Source organism: Chrysemys picta, chromosome 5, assembly GCF_011386835.1.
Source record: "Chrysemys picta bellii isolate R12L10 chromosome 5, ASM1138683v2, whole genome shotgun sequence".
In the NCBI taxonomy this organism is placed as follows: Eukaryota; Metazoa; Chordata; order Testudines; family Emydidae; genus Chrysemys; species Chrysemys picta.
The window spans coordinates 18,176,275-18,192,716 of record NC_088795.1 but is presented as its reverse complement, the minus strand read 5'-3'; the positions used below and the strand labels follow the sequence as shown (position 1 = coordinate 18,192,716).

The window sequence follows — 16,442 nt, the reverse complement described above, 5'->3', positions numbered from 1 at the left end:
CGGCACAGTCTGTGAGCCAGACAGCAAAGCCATGAGTGTCCTAAGTAAAGATTCCTTGTGTGTTTGTTACACCTGAGCCCTGTCTCTCTCCTCTCACAAGGGACACTAAACTAAATCCATTTCACCAACTGGCCAGGCACTCCCATGGCACTCATGAAACACTTATTACAGTCATGGAGGGAGTGGGTGTGTATCTTCAACCAATGAAGACTGCACCATAGCTGAAAGCTCTTCAAGATACTTTCCTCTGCCCATTAGCATCACCTCTGTCTTGCTCAGGGTCAGCGTCAGCTAGCTGTTCTTCACCCGTGAGCTGATCTTATCCAAGCACTAGGCCCCCTTGGTGGTAGTGCTGTGGTCATGTGTGTGAATATGGTTGCATGTAGATGTTGAAAAGGATTGGAGAGAGAACTGATCCTTGTGGAATTCCACATGTGAGTAGTCTGGTAGGAGAGGTGCAGTTTCCCTGCACTACTTGTTGGATGCATCCCTCCAGAAAGAGCTTAAGACATTTTAGCACGTTACCCTGGATCCCTGCTATCTCTCTCAGGCGAGACAACAGAATCTCAGTCAACATTGTGGAATCCTGTCAAGAAATCCAGGAGAATGAGAATGGATCTTTCTCTCCTCTATCCGCTGGCAGGAGGAGATCATCCAAAAGTGCCACTAGGGCAGTTTTGGTTTTGTCCTGGCCTGAATCCAGAATGAGATGGTCTAGGACGTTGGCTTCAGTTACATGATGGTAGTTGGCTAGGACCGAAGCATCCAGGGTGGGTTAGTTCAGCATTGGTTAGGCTAGTGTGTGTTTGAAGGAGGAAGGGAAGTTTCCTTCTGTGAATGAGGCACTGATCATTTCAGTCAGGAGTGGCACCAGTTGTTCAAGACTCTTTCACAAGTCAGGAAGGGCATGGGTCAGATTCACAGCTCTTGGGTTAAGACTCCTTTAAGGTGTTGAGAATTTCTTGACGAATGAACGCTGGGAATGCAGGTGGGCTGTTTGGTTGGTGGGTGGAGGTGGAGTGGATCCCAGCTGTTTGAGAAGGCTTCCTAACGGTGCGTGATGTTTTCAGTGAAGTAGGACGATAGATCTTCACAGCACTTAGTGCTCAGCTCCACAGCAGGTCGTCATCATTCAGGATTAGTGAAGCTGTCTACCATCCTGGATAACTGCTTGGGGAGGGATTTGGCAGCCACAGTGGAGGCTGATAGGAAGGTTCTCTTGGCCTATAATATAGCCTCGGCCTAGACTTTGAGGAATTTGTTATGTTTCATCCTCTCTGAATCAGCCTTTGTTTGCTTCTATCAGTACTCAAATTTCCATCCCTCTCTCTTCACCCAGCGTAAGGCGCTAGTAGCCACGGAGATGTGTGAGCAATGTGGAGGAAGGGGCCATGTGGGAGCCAGTGTGTCAGTGGCTGACTGTAGAATGGTAACTAGATTCTCAACCCCTCGTCCTGTGGATGGAGTGCTATTGTCCTTTGGCAGGCTTTGGAACTGGTTGGAGTCCATGAGTCTTCGTGGTTGAATCAGGATCATTGGACCTTCTTGTTGCCTGGATGCTGGAAGGTCTCTGACCACTGCCTTTGTGAGGTGATCATCTGTCTAAGATAGTGGCTGGGTTGTGATGTCCTCCATTTTTGACATCTAGGTCAAAAAACAGGTCCAAAGTGTGACCAGCTGCGTGGGTTGGATCAGAGGTGACCTGTTTACGTCCTAGGGTGGCAAGTGAGAAGATGAGTTTGGGGGCTTTGGTATCAGTGGCCTTGTTGAATATGACAAGTTTCAGAGTAGCAGCCGTGTTAGTCTGTATCCGCAAAAAGAACAGGAGTACTTGTGGCATCTTAGAGACTAACAAATTTATTAGAGCATAAGCTTTCGTGGACTACAGCCCACTTCTTCGGATGCATATAGAGTGGAATAAATATTGAGGAGATATATATACACACATACAGAGAGCATAAACAGGTGGGAGTTGTCTTACCAACTCTGAGAGGCCAATTAAGTAAGAGAAAAAAACGTTTGAAGTGATAATCAAGATAGCCCAGTATAGACAGTTTGATAAGAAGTGTGAGAATACTTACAAGGGGAGGTAGATTCAATGTTTGTAATGGCTCAGCCATTCCTTATTCAATCCTGAGTTGATTGTGTCTAGTTTGCATATCAATTCCAGCTCAGCAGTCTCTCCTTGGAGTTTTTATCAAACTGTCTGTACTGGGCTATCTTGATTATCACTTCAAAAGTTTTTTTTTTTCTCTTACTTAATTGGCCTCTCAGAGTTGGTAAGACAACTCCCACCTGTTTATGCTCTCTGTATGTGTGTATATATATCTCCTCAATATTTATTCCACTCTATATGCATCCGAAGAAGTGGGCTGTAGTCCACGAAAGCTTATGCTCTAATAAATGTGTTAGTCTCTAAGGTGCCACAAGTCCTCCTGTTCTTCTTGTTGAATATGTGTGTTGAAATCTCCCAGGATGACAAGTCAGCGGCATTTCACCCCCATCACTGACAAGGGGTCGGTGAGCTCCTTTATGGATCATTTAATCTGTGCTGGTTTGTAAATGAGCATAAAACCTATGTTAGCTTTGGGTCTGGTTTCGACTGCCAGATGCATCAATTCAAATGAAATTGTCTTATGTGAGGCACATCTCTTGCATTGGATGTTTGCTGAGAAGATGAAGGCAGGGCCATCTGCCTTCTTGTCCTGTCTAGGTCTGTGATGTACTGAGTATCCTCGGGGAACAAGGTGCGCTAGCACAGGGCTTGCTGCAATATTATCCAGCCAGGCCTTGGGGATGCAGGCTATATTGTGTGCTTTGTCACTAATGAGGTTGTATATTGTTGGTTGTTTGTTAGCGGCAAATCTTGCGTTGATCATCCTCAACTTTAGTTTGTGTTGCCTGCTTCTGGTCCCCATCTAGGTAGGGGTCCTGTACAGTATAGGCGTTAAATGTCTGAAATCAGGTTTCTTTTTTCCGTTTCCTTGGACAGTTCCTCCCAATGAGAACAGTAATAGGTGATGATGTAGAGGTTGGGAAGTCATTAAAAATTCCACCCTTAGATTCCAAGTATGGATTTAGGTTCCTATGAGGTACCTACTTTGGACCATCTTAGCCTCTGTATTCATCATACATAATTGAACCTGACTTCTGCTCTTCCCACTATCACTGCTGCTGAGCTTGTGATCATCTATCTCCTCCTCCTTCCCTTTTAATCACAATAATTTTGCCGACTGGACATTTGTGTCCCAAAACTAAAGCTCTGACCTGCTACTCTAAAATAAAAATGGATATTTCCCACTTCCCAGGGCTAACCCACCATTAATTGAAGCCTCACGCCATACGATTATCCTCTTCTCTTATTATTTGAATAGACGTAGTGGCTATTTTGACAGTCAGTCGCGCCGTTGCCACACATAAATACCGCATGAATGTCCGAGACCCTTGAGTGCAAATGTCAGGGCCTGTCCATATTCCTCTTGAACAAGTGCTGCAATGAAATGGATAGGAAGGGTTATTAGCTGCCAACAAGGGATGTACAATTTTTTCTGTAATAGAAAGGAAGTCAGGGAGCTTATCTCTGCTCTCACCTCAGCCTGACTCCTCTACTCTCTCTCACAGCAGGTTTTCTCGGCTCCCTGCTGCTGCACAGTTTTTAACCCTCTCTCTTATAACTGTCTTAAGAGTTCTACCAGCATATGACATAAGCCCTGTTAGGGAAGAGGCGCTACACTCCTCTCTGTTACCTTAACTGAAACATCCATTCAGCAGCAAGATATTTGACAGGGAACCTGAGCTATTGCCCTCGGAATGCTAAAACTTACTCTTTTGGGCTCACAGAATGATAGAAGATTAGGGTTGGAAGAGACCTCAGGAGGTCATCTAGTCCAACCCCCAATGCTCTGCTTCAGATACATGTGTGGGACTCTGGCTGATGGCAGCATGTCCCATCTAATAGCTGGGCTGGATGCTGCCAAAGGGTGTAAGGAATGGGAGACTGGAACCAGTATTGAAACCAGTTTAGCTTATAGCGTGTGTGAGACAAAAACCTTGCAGCGCCCTGTTACAGAGGTATGATTGAGCCTCAAGTCTCAGTTGAGCTGAAAAGAGATAGCAGTCAAGCTGTTTTCAACAGTGGATTCTTCTGGTTCATTTGTGACAGCCTTGGAATAGGCCAATTCTCCGGTGTGATAGGGCCGAAAGGGAACTTCTTCAGTCATTCTCATCTGGAGGCATCCTTGTAAAATCACGTTGGATCACTCCTGCCACGGGGTTTGCGGGGGCACCTCCCTGTGGCCACAACTGGGGATTAGCTCATGACCAGTCTGACGCCCCTTCCTTCAGTTTCTCACCCCCTGGTCTCATTCTCTCTCTGGAGTCAGGTTACTGCCCCTCCATCCCTCAGGGTGCTCTCTCTTCATGGCTGGGTCCTCTGGCCAGGTCACTGTAGTCCTCCCCTTCCGGGGTCTCAAAGTCCTACTGGACAAACTGTCTCAAGCAGTCTTCTGCTCCACTGCCCAGTCTTTTCCACTTCCCCAGTGGCTGGTAGGGGAACCCAGGCCTGCCCTCTACTCCGGGTTCCAACCCAGGGACTCTACAACCAGCGGGCAAGGTTTGCACTGTCCCAGACCTTGCTGCTGTTTCCCTGAGCTGCATCCTACTTCACCTCTATCTGGCTCCTTCTCCACCCTCATCTAGGTACTCCCTTCCCTCAGGGCTAAGATCCCAGGGCTTCTAATCTCCCCTCCCATTTGTTCCTTTCTCTCTCTAAGCCCAGAAAGTTATTGCAGTCCCCTTCTTATTTTCTAATTCCTGGATTTAGAGCAGCTTAGCCTGCCTCTTGCTCAGATGGGCTTCATCATCAACTAAAAGTTTCAGCCCTGACTCTTCTCTCCCCGGCTCCCTGTGCAGCCTGTCTCAGGGTTAATTGCCCCTTCCTCTCTCCTCAGACCTTGTGTGAAGTAGGCACCCCATTCCCTTCTTGTTTTCCGTCATGTGGTTTAGCAATAGGGGATTGTTTGTCAAATGTCTTTGTTGCCCCCTCTCAATGGGGGAAGCAAAACCACAATGTACTTTATTGATGTGAGGACCAAGTTTGCTACAGAAATCTCACATAGATATAGATGTAGCTTCATGTGAACTGAATTAAACTACATCAGTGTAAACCAGTTGTAAATTGAGATGAGTATCCATACTGCAGTTTGCCCAGTTTAACTAAATCAATGTAAAAGCCAGTATTTGTGAAACTGATGCAACTTTTGCATATAGGGAAGCCATAGTTAGATAGATGAGGCCATGATCCTGCAACTTTTTCTCTCTCTGCATTTTAAATCAATGATGCACCTGGTGGGGTTACACCAGGGTAGAACATGTTACAGGTACAGGGTTATACCAGGGTAGAACATCTTCTATCTATCTAATCATAAGACATATGTTGGCAACTGCACTTAAAATCTCTGTTTGTTTTTCTAGGTGAAGGCTTCCACAATTACCATCACACCTTTCCATTTGATTATTCAGCCAGCGAGCTTGGCTTGAAATTCAACCCAACCACATGGTTCATTGACTTCATGTTCTGGTTGGGGCTGGTTACTGACCGAAAACAGGCTCCCAAGGAGATGATCTTAGCCCGCAAAGAGAGGACTGGTGATGGCAGTGCTTGAAAATGTAACATTTCTGTGTAAATCTATGCTGTCGTGTGTGTGTGTGTGTGCGCGTGTATTTTTTCTTTGAGAAAAGTAGTTTTTTTTTTTTTTTTTCAGATAAAATGGGCTACATTAATCCCTGGGATAACTACATTGACTTTAGTGGCTTTATGTCAGGGGTGAATTTAGTCCCAATTTTTTTTCCTATTAGATGTCTTATGTCCAAATCCCAGACTATTAAGTGTAAAAAATATTGGATATTATTTAATATTCGTGTTAAACATCCTAGATCTTTGATTTTAGTCATTCTAGTTTAAGTCCAGTGTACACTGTAATATGCTTGTTCGTGTTAACCCTGGCAAGATGGAGGAATTAACTATCCTTTCAAAGTGCGGTTCAGGTGAATGTTTGTTTTTGTTTTTACTAGACAACCAAACATGCTTTGAGACATAATTTTTTGGGGGGTTGGGGATAGGGCCTGATATGCTGTTACAAAAACAAACAGAAAAGAATGTTTAAAAAATCCCCTATACTGGGGAAAAATCCGTTTTAAAAAAGATGTTTGTCTGAAAATCTGTTTTCTTATTTCTGTTTGCAAGACCCTTGCTCCACTGTCTTTGTTTATATAAAATTAATTTATTGCTAAGCAGGCTTTTGTGTTAAACGCTACACATTATACAAGCCAAAATACAAACTGATGCCATGCTTAGCTGATTCATTCATTGTCACATAAACGTTGTAATTTGTAAAGATATACTGCTCAACTATGTCTTAAACCAAAAAAAAGCTTCGATTTAAATGTTTGGAGACCTAATTTATATTCTAACAGGTCACAGCCACTGCTGCATGCATATTTTAGCTACTTCTGCACAATAGGTGTCTTCATTTTTTTTTCGAGCTTTCACTATCAGGTCTTTAAAACCTGGCCTTTATCTAAATCACAGTTTTTCCTAATGTTACAACTGCATGTAGCCTCTATTGGTTTCAGAGCAAAATATATATATTTTTAAAGTTATGTAGCTTCTGGATTTAACAGTTGCCTTTTAAAAGCAGCATGTCTTGGGACCTACAGCCCTTTGTGTTAGATGGTAGCCAGTGCAGGAGAAAGGCTTTATGTTGTCTGCACTGGAGCACTTTTGAAGACAGAGGGCCTGATTCTCATTTACATTAAGGGTTTGTCTGCACTTAAAATGCTACAGCTGCACTGCTTCAGTGTAGACACTGCCTATGCTGATGTAGGGTGACCAGACGTCCCGATTTTATCGGGACCGTCCCGATATTTCCTTGTTTGTCCCGCGTCCCGACCGACATGCGGTCGGGACAACCGGACAAACAAGGAAATGCCCCGAGCCTCGAGCCCGGAAGTGCTCGCGCCCCCCCCCTGCCCCGACTCCGCCCCCTCCTCCCCCGATTGGCTCCCTCCCCGAATCCCCGCCTCTTCCCCGGGCTCACCATTCCCCCTCCCTCCACAAGCGCTGGAGGGAGGCCCGGGAGACGCAGGGGAAGCGCGGGGCCGGGGTGAGTAACAGTCCGGCCTGGCCCAGTGCAGGCAGGACTCGGGTGGTTGGGAGAGGAGGGGGGCGACCCGCGGGGCCAGGCGACGGGGGAGGAAGCGGCCATGGCGCTCGGCGGCTCTGGCGCCCCCGAACCCCCCGAGCCGGGGCCTGCAGCAGCGCGTACGCTGGGCCCAGCCCCTGGCCAGTCGCGACTGGGCTGCTGCCCAGCTGGTGCTATCCCGCGGCGGCCCCGGGGTGGAGGCATCGGCCGCCCAGCCCCGTTCGTTCCCCTGCGGGACGGGGGGGCTGGGGCCTCCTGCCCCCACTCCGGGGCCGCCGCGGGATAGCACCAGCTGGGCAGCAGCCCAGACGCTGGCCAGGGGCTGGGCGCAAGCAGCGTGCGCGCTGCTGGGTCCCCGCAGCAGGCCCCGGCTCGGGGGGTTCGGGGGCGCCAGAGCCGCAGCCGCGGAGCGCCATGGCCGCTTCCTCCCCCGCGGCAGTGGGAGCTGCAGCAGCGGCTGCTCCCGAGTCCCGCTGCCCGGGGGGGAGAACAACCGCCGCCTGGCCCCGCGGGCCGCCCCCCTCCTCTCCTTACCACCCGACTGAGTACTGCCTGCTCGGGACCAGGCCGGACTCTTACTCACCCCGGCCCCGCGCTTCCCCTGAGTCTCCCGGGCCTCCCTCCAGCACTTGCGGAGGAAGTTTTTTTTTTTTTTTTTTTTGGCCCCGCCCCCTGCCACGTCACCCCCCCCGCGACGCCCCCCCCCACGTCACCCCCCCCCCCCCCCGCGTCCCGATATTTTTCTTTGGTGATCTGGTCACCCTATGCTGATGGGAGGGGTTAGGTACTGTACTCTACCTACCCGAGAGGCAGTAGCTCGCTCGATGGAAGAATTCTTCTATCAACCTAGCGTTGTCTACATGAGAACTTTGGTCAGCTTAACTATGCACTTGGGGGGGTGTGGATTTTTCACATTGTTAAACAAGTCTAATTTTGTAGTGTAGCCCAGGCCTGAGATTCCCTTTGCCCTGTTCTGGCAGTGTGAATATGTCCACTTTCACGCCCATTTACACTGCAAAGGGAGGAGGGGAAAGATGGCCTTAATATAAATGAGAATCAGGCCTAGTTATTTTCAGGAAAGATGTACAATTTTAAAACCAAACTCAGTTCTTTTGGGTTTGTTCGGGTTTTCTTTAGTTTTGTTTTTTAAATGATGCCAATATAAAAGAATTGTCCTTATTCTGTACTTCATCCAGCAGGTGTTTAACAGTGTTCATTTGCCATTAATGACATGTAAACTCATGAGTGATTTACAATAAACAGCTATGAATTAGCCTGTAGCCTGGTTCTTATTTGAAGATCTTTCATTAAATGGTGGTTTTATGAATGAATGATCAAAAATATTACACTCCTGCTCTGTGGCCAATGGTTACTGCACTCCTTTGTGAAGTCTCATCTAGGTCTGAACATGGCTCCACCCATTACCATAATATCTACCACCTCAAAATATTAATGAATTCATCCTCACATGATCCCTATTTGACAGGTGGGGAAACTGAGGCACGGCTATGGGAAGTGACTTGTTCAAGTTCGCACAGGACATTAGTATCAGAGCCAGGAACAAAACCCAAATCTCCTGAGTCCTAGTCCAGGGTCTTAACTACAAGATCATCACCTGCTTTCTTGCTTCCTTGAGTTGGGCCCAACAAAGAGTGGCTAAAATGAGAAGGAACCCACATGTCCAAAATGTAGCTGGCCGATGGGTTTGGAGGTGATGTGTATGTGAGGGAGTGTGGCAAGGGAGATATATCTATATCTATCTATCTATCTATATATGCCTCTCATAAATGATTCACCCCTTTATAAAAAGTCCTGTTATTGCCGTTTACCAGTTGGGAAAATTACACGAATGCAATGGACAGCTAAACCTGGGTTTATAGCTTTCAGTTAAACTTTGGAAGAAAAGATCTCAAAATTATACCAGTACTACCCCTGGACTGTATTGAGTTCATTTCTTACCAAGCACCTCTATAGAGCAAAACTTCACTACTTCCTATTATGGACCCAATCCTGCAAATAGATGTATTGGTGTGAATCTTTATGACTGCATGGAGTTACAGTGAATTCAATGGTATTTTGCACTGTGTAAGAGATCCCCACTAGCTCACATTTCAGCAGTACTGGGACCTAAGACTAGGGAACCCATTGCAAATGACATATGCTTTTTGTGAATTAGAGAGTAAGCAAAGAAACATGAGTTTGTAAAAAAAAAAAAAAAAAAAAAAAAAAATTATTAAGGCTACGACATCAAAACAATGTACATTGTACTTCTTTATGCTTTACTTTCTTCTTTACTTTGTATTTAGGTGGCTAAAGATAAGCACCTAAATCTGCATGCAAAATTTCCCAGGAACTCTTTTTTTTTTTTTTTTTTTTTTTTGAACAAAAATCTTAAACCAGAAATAGAAAATGCTATTTTTGCAAACTGCTTTTGGTAAAATATATATATTTTTTCTGTTAACATTTTCAGTTTCCAATTTTTCATCAGAAGCCCAGAAAATTTCCACCACACTAAGGCATTTCTAAGACAAAAATTCAGTTTGATCAGAAGACCCATTTTTGGGTCACAGAAATATTTCTGTGAAAAAATTTCAGTTGGCTCTGATATTTGGGCACCTGAATAAAAGCAGCCTGATTTTCACAGGTGCTACTGCCACAGCTCCCTTTGATCTCATTCGGAATAGGAGCAAGCTTTATTTACACGTATCATACCAGACGGAAATCCCCGCCCGTGGTGGCAGATTCCTTATTCCTCAACTGGGGCCTGTAATATTCATCATACTAGACTTACTGAGCCATTGTGGAAACAGTGATGCAGCCCGCATGGGCTGAGCTTCAGAGGCAGAAGACTGGAGCGGAGAAGCAAGGAGGAAGGTAGGACTTGACTTGAGGTGAGGTGAGATGAGATGAAGAGCAAAAAAGGAGTATGAGGGAACAGGGTGAAAAATACGCTGGTGGGCAGAACCTAGGCGGGAATGGCAATGGGGCTTTCTGTTTTAAAATATAGTCACCCAAATCATATCCCTAAACTCTTATTTTCCCGAGACCTCCAACAGACTTCATTCAGCCCACTACCCCCTGGTATTCACACAATGTTCGTGCTGAGTGCCTGATTTCTGAAAGACCTAGTCCCTTCCTCCTTCGGTGGAGTTCATTGGAGTGATGCTGATTGGCACAAGCTGAGAATCTGGCCCCACGTGTAGTTCAGAGCCACAGGGTCAGATTCTGCTCTCAATTACACCATCAGCACCCCAGAGGAACTCCCTGGATTTCACGTGAGTTATGCCTGCTATACAGCTGAGTGGCTAAGAGCACAGTCTGACCTGAGGTCACGTTAACAGCCTGCCCTGTTACAATATCCTTTGACGGTCTCCTCTCTATGCCAGATGCTGTTTGGGCAGCCAGACTTCTTCACAAGCTCACAAACTGCGGGCCAGATCCTTAGCCACTTCAGTGGAGCTATGCCAACTTACCCCAGCAGGAGAGCGCTCTGTGGGTCTGCAGTTCAACTCCCAGCTCTCTCAGCAAGAAACAGCTTGCTCTGTTTTCTCAGATCTGCAGGCAGACAGGATTACGCTTATAATACCTTATGCTTGACAGACAGATTGTACACACACCTCTGCTATGACATATGTCATACATATTACAATTTATTAACAGAGCGACACACTGGGAGGGGAAAGGGTGCTGAAGCATGTGATAGGCAAGCATAGGGAAATAAAATACTTTAAAGAGAAGACCCATGGGCCCAAGTGGCCATCGCCTCATAGGGGCGTGGTCAGATACACCCACTTTGCGCTGACCAGAAGTATACCACAGCGAATGGAGCTCCATAGGCCCAACTGCATTCGCCACTTAGGTCTAACAGTGGAAAACCGCCATTGCAGTTATTTTGGCCATATAATTGGCCGCATTGCAGGATGCAATTAATCTGGAAGGGCTAAACTCTTCTGGGCTGTTGGGGCAGAGGGACTAGTTAGCGGGCTGATTTTCAGAGGGCAGCTTCTCAGTGTTTAGGGCCCCTTCAGGTGTCTTGGGTTGAGCACCCCAAATCAGTCACTGTTGCAAGTTTAGGCCTATTAGATAATGCACTATGAGACTGGATTTTTCTACCATCCTAAAAACAGGAGCACCAGGTTGACATATTTTTGCATCCTGTTGGGGTTACCCTATTCTATTGTCGCAGTGTTCCACACTAGATTTCTAGACAGAGTTGTTCTCTGATAACTTTTCTAATCTCTGTTTTATTCCGTAACTTTGGTCTGGTCTTGCAATAAGGTCCCCCAGCTGGAGCTCACTGCAACATTGGGACCTGTGTACTACACGTTCTCTTATCAACCAGCCGCACAGCCTTCTTTAGCGGCCACGCAGGAGATGAACCAGTTAAGTAGGCAGATAGTCAAAATCCATGTTAATTTGCCCATTAGTTATCTGCACATTTTCTTCATCACCCTGGGGCCTTGGCTATGCTAGGGAAATACGGGAGCAGTTGCCCGCCATTGCTAATTCTGGTTCACCCGCAAACAACGGTAGGAACGCTTTCAAAAACTGTCCTTGTGTAGCTAAGGCCTATGTTGTTCTGCTTAGTCTGTGTTACACATTGTATTAGCACAGTCTACTGTGTGCTTGACTTTCATGGCTGTATTTGTCTGGCATATGGAGCCCATGTTTCAAGATGCTAGAGAGTTGCACTTAAGTTTGTAAGGGAAACAAATGGTGTCATATTGTGTTGCTTTGGTCCTGATCCTGCAATGAGTTCTGCAAGGACAGACTCTGGATGTACGCAGTGCCCCATTGAAGTTGTGGGGCTGTGCATGGGTACAGGGGGTCCACCCATCTAGCACTCAATGCAGGATCAGGGCCCAAATCATAATACGCACAAACAATGGGCCAATGTGCAATGTTGCACATATAAAGTAGAGCTGAGGAAGTTTTTTCAGGGAACAGTAAATTTGTCAAAATATTCATTTTGACAGGCACTGACATGATGAAATTCAGATGAAATTCGGTCAATAGTTTAGGCTGAAAAAAATGTAAGAATTTGTTTTTTGAAAAAGTTGAAATGATTCATCCCAGCCATTTTGAAATGTTTTGTTTCAACTTTTATTCAGAAATAGTGTTTCATTTTGAAATGTAGCTATTTTTTAAAAGGGGGAAAAAAATCTAAAAATGTCCCAAAACTAAACAAAAAAACTGAAAAAAAAAAAATTGGGGATCAAACAAAATATTTTGTTTGAGCCAAAACCAAACAGTTTTGTTTTGCTGAGGAAAAACTGGAAAAAACCTACCCCATTTTTGGTTTGAGCAGAACCAATTTTTTATTTTTCAGACATTTTGGTTCAGCCCCCAAACCAAAAACATCAAATTTTTGCTCAGGTCTAATGCAAATCTAGGCCCTGCCTCATCCTGCAATTAACTCTGCATGAGCTCCTGGCCCTGCAGCACCAGCTGCAGGATTGGGTCCTTGCTACAGGGGTGCTAAATCAGGAGCTAAATCGGCACCCTGTCCTCGCTAATACCCACCAGGCTATAGTAATTAGGACCTAATTCAAAGACAGATAGTTGACAGAGGGTGTCAATTAACTGAGTAGAGCTACAGCTGAAGGGCTAATTGAGGGGGGAGAACACTCTTCCCCCCACCCCCCTTGTAGCAGTTGGGATTATGTAAACAGACAGGAAGGAAGCCTGGCATAGACAGGCTTAGATACTGCTAGTATGATTCCCTTTGCTTAGCTAGCAAGTGGGTAAATATATATATATATATATTACTAATGCTACAGGCTGTGGCCTGCTGGAAGAATCCAATAAAAGGTGATGGTGGTGACAGTGATCTGGAGTTGTTGTGGTGAGTGACTGAGGCTGGAAAGGATTCTCAGGGGACTACCCTAGTGTGATAGGCCTTGCTTTGGTCTTGATCGTGTCAAGGCTTAAGCCAGTGCTTAGTATGATGCATGTATGTAGACTTGTTGAAGGGCTTGTCATTTCCTTGCTCTCAAGTTGCTCGCTAACCACCCACACATTCTCTTAGTGTAGTTTTATGGAGGTGGGCTTGATAGGTTTTTGTTTTAAAGGAATCAGCAATTCTATGCTATTGACAGATTTGGATACACACCATTGGAACGCTCTATCCCTGCTCCTGCCACAGCAGTGAGCCCTTTGCTAACTGTCCTACAAAATAAATATGCACTGAATGAGGCAGAGCCCTGGTTTATTCACTCTGCACCTGGCCTAAACATTGCAGTGTGCCCAGGAGGGGCTGTATGAACCCCATGCTCCTGAGGGTAAGGAAGGGGTTAATGCAAGCCCAAGGAGTGGTAGGAGCTGGACCAGCTGGGCTCATGTATAGCTCCTGTACTTACAAATGGGCTTTGCTCCCAAAGCACTGGGGTGGGCCGGGGAGTTGGCTGGGCTCTGCTGGGGAGTTGTATGTGAGGGGTTTCAAGGTACGGTATATCAACTGGTGGAGTGGAGTAGGTGGCACGTAGCATTGGTGAGCTTGTTTACTGACTCTTCTATTCATGGCAACCTGATGTAAGTGGCCCCTTGTCCTTTTGGCTTTTGTTACAATGGGCTGCAGACCCCAGTAGATGCCTCTTTAATTGGAACAAAGGAGGAAGATGGATGTGGGTGAAGCACTTGCAGATGACAAGGTGAGACTGAAGCGTCTACCTGTGACCCCCCCAATGAAGGCTTGGTGCCTTTCTTCAAGAGATGGGAACTGGCTGAGAGGGGTGGTTGTTGGAAGGAGTCTTTAATGCTGCAGCTAAATTAGCCAGGTGTGAACAGACTTTCCTGTCTGCACTCCAGACAAGGCTAAAAAGTTGCATTAGGCATGTATCAAATGTGACCTATTTTCCCAAAAGCTCATAACTTTGCATATGCCTCCACTGCGCTGAATAAATAAATAAAAGTGTGTGGTTTTCACTTTGGTTAGCTAACTTGAGTTCTAATGGCAGTGAAAACGTGGTAACTTGGGTTAGCAGCTCAAGTTCAACCCCAAGATCTCTATCGGCTTTTACTCCAGCTGCTAACCTGAGTTAAGATTAATTGCTGTGTCTTCACTGCAGTTCTAACCCAAGTTAACGCCACTTAGCTAATCCACATTAGTTAAGATCACACTTTTTGCAGTGTAGACATACCTTCAGTTGAATTAAACCCAACTCTTCCCCAAGATGTTCAAAAGCACTTCTCCTCACTGGCTTGTTTCTCTATTACACTTGAGCTATCTAATTTTAGCTGTTTGGGCTACAGAGTACTTCAAGAAGGGTTGCAAGAATCTCTCAATGGAAAAGCATATCTGACTTCCCCCCCCATCTCAAACTGTGAACCTATTTTTGATCTGATTTATAACGTATCTCTGGGTGGGACCTGTGGCAGGTTGGATCACAGAAACCCCCTTGGGGCTGCCAACTGATGTGCCAAGACTACTTCTGCCCTTGCTTTCCCTGCCAGCTTGGGACTAATAAGTAAAAAATGATTTGATTAAATACAGAAATTAGGATTTAAGTGGTTCCAAGTAATGACAGACAGAACAAAGTGAATTACCAAGCAAAATAAAATAAAACATGCAAGTCTAAGCTTAGTACAGTAATAAAACTGAATACAGATAAAATCTCACCCTCAGCGATGTTTCAATAAGCTTCTTTTACAGACTGGACACCTTCCTAGTCTGGGCACAATCCTTTCCCCTGGTACAGTCCTTGTTCCAGCTCAGGTGGTAGCTATTTCTCATGATGGCTGCCCCTTTTGTTCTGTTCCACCCACTTACATATCTTTTGCATAAGGCGGGAATCCTTTGTCCCTCTGGGTTCCCACCCCTCCTTCTCAATGGAAATGCACCAGGTTAAAGATGGATTCCAGTTCAGGTGACATGATCACATGTCACTGTACAACTTCATTATCCACTTGCCAGCACACATGTATATAGGAAGACTTACAAGTAAAACATAGCCATCTACAGTCAATTGTCCTGGTTAATGGGAGCCATTAAGATTCCAAATCACCATTAATGGCCCACACTTAGCATAACTAGCATAACTCTAGGACCTCAGAGTTATATTTCATATGTCTAGTTTCAGATACAAGTGATACATTTATACAAATAGGATGACCACACTCAGTAGATTATAAGCTTTGTAATGATACCTTACAAGAGACCTTTTGCATGAAGCATATTTTAGTTACATTATATTCACACTCATCTGCATACTTTCATAAAATCATATACAGTGCATCATCACAGGACCAAACCTGGAAAATTTCAGACCCAATTTTGAAAGTCTTCAAGAAGTTAAGTGAAAGAAACCAAAGGGGTGGAATGGAAACACGTAGCCAGCATGAGTGCTGCTGTGCCCGCTGTATCAATGTACTCGTTAAGAAACCCCAGAAACCTTCTCAGCAGTGTTTCAGCAGCTCATTCAGCGAATAGGAGAACTGCCTTTTATTGGGACAATCACCTTAGCGATGATGCTTTCTAGTAGATGCCCCTGTTGACAGTATAAAATAGAACTGAATGAGAGGAAGGTTGACCCTGTGGCTAAGGCACTGGATTGGAACTCAGGATATTTTGGTTCACTTCCTGGCTTGGTGACAATCCCTGCGGGCAAGTTACTTAGCTTCTTACTTCAGTTTCCAATGTATAAAATGGGAATAATCCTTCCTTTCTCCCACCCACTATCAGTCACTTTAGACCCTGACTGTGCAAGGGATTATGCATGGTCTTAACTTCAATGGGATTACTAGCATTTGCAGGGTCAGGACCCTGAATTGTAAACTCCTTGGAGCAGAGCTGGCTTCCGACCATATGTACATTCTTCACTGAGACCTCTGGGCAATACTGGAATACAAATAATAAATAAATGGACTGGACTTGCAATTCAAAAATAGCAGGAATTAGAAAGTCTTTAAAGCAAACTCTCTGGAATTTAAAACTGTTGGGTTAATTGAACAATTAGTTTAATGGCTATTAAGTGACGCACACACAAAAAACTAAATTGCAGCACTTGAATTACAACTTGGATGAGTTGACTTCCCATGCTTTGTAACAGGAAAGCCACCCCTTTCAGTGCTACTTTCCATAATTAGGGTTTTCAAGGTGAAGGCTTCCTGTCTGTTACATATAGCCAAGGCTCCCAAATGCTTTTTAGTGATTTACTCTTCTTTGCAATTAAATATGGGGTTTTAGCCTGCATCCCTCTGCACCCAAAGCTCCCCCTGACTCCGGTGGCACCTATAGGTGCA

General features: G+C 45.3%; 1 protein-coding gene across 1 annotated transcript in view; it reads left to right on the top strand.

Annotated features, from left to right (window-relative positions):
* SCD5 (stearoyl-CoA desaturase 5) overlaps positions 1-8,475 on the top strand; it is a 76,900-nt gene extending 68,425 nt beyond the window's left edge. The window contains exons 5-6 of the mRNA XM_065596044.1: positions 5,473-6,885; positions 7,980-8,475. Of these exons, the coding sequence (XP_065452116.1) occupies positions 5,473-5,663 (191 nt within the window). The 3' untranslated portion in view covers positions 5,664-6,885; positions 7,980-8,475. The remainder of the gene's footprint in view (positions 1-5,472; positions 6,886-7,979) is intronic.
* Positions 8,476-16,442: the final 7,967 nt, after the last annotated feature.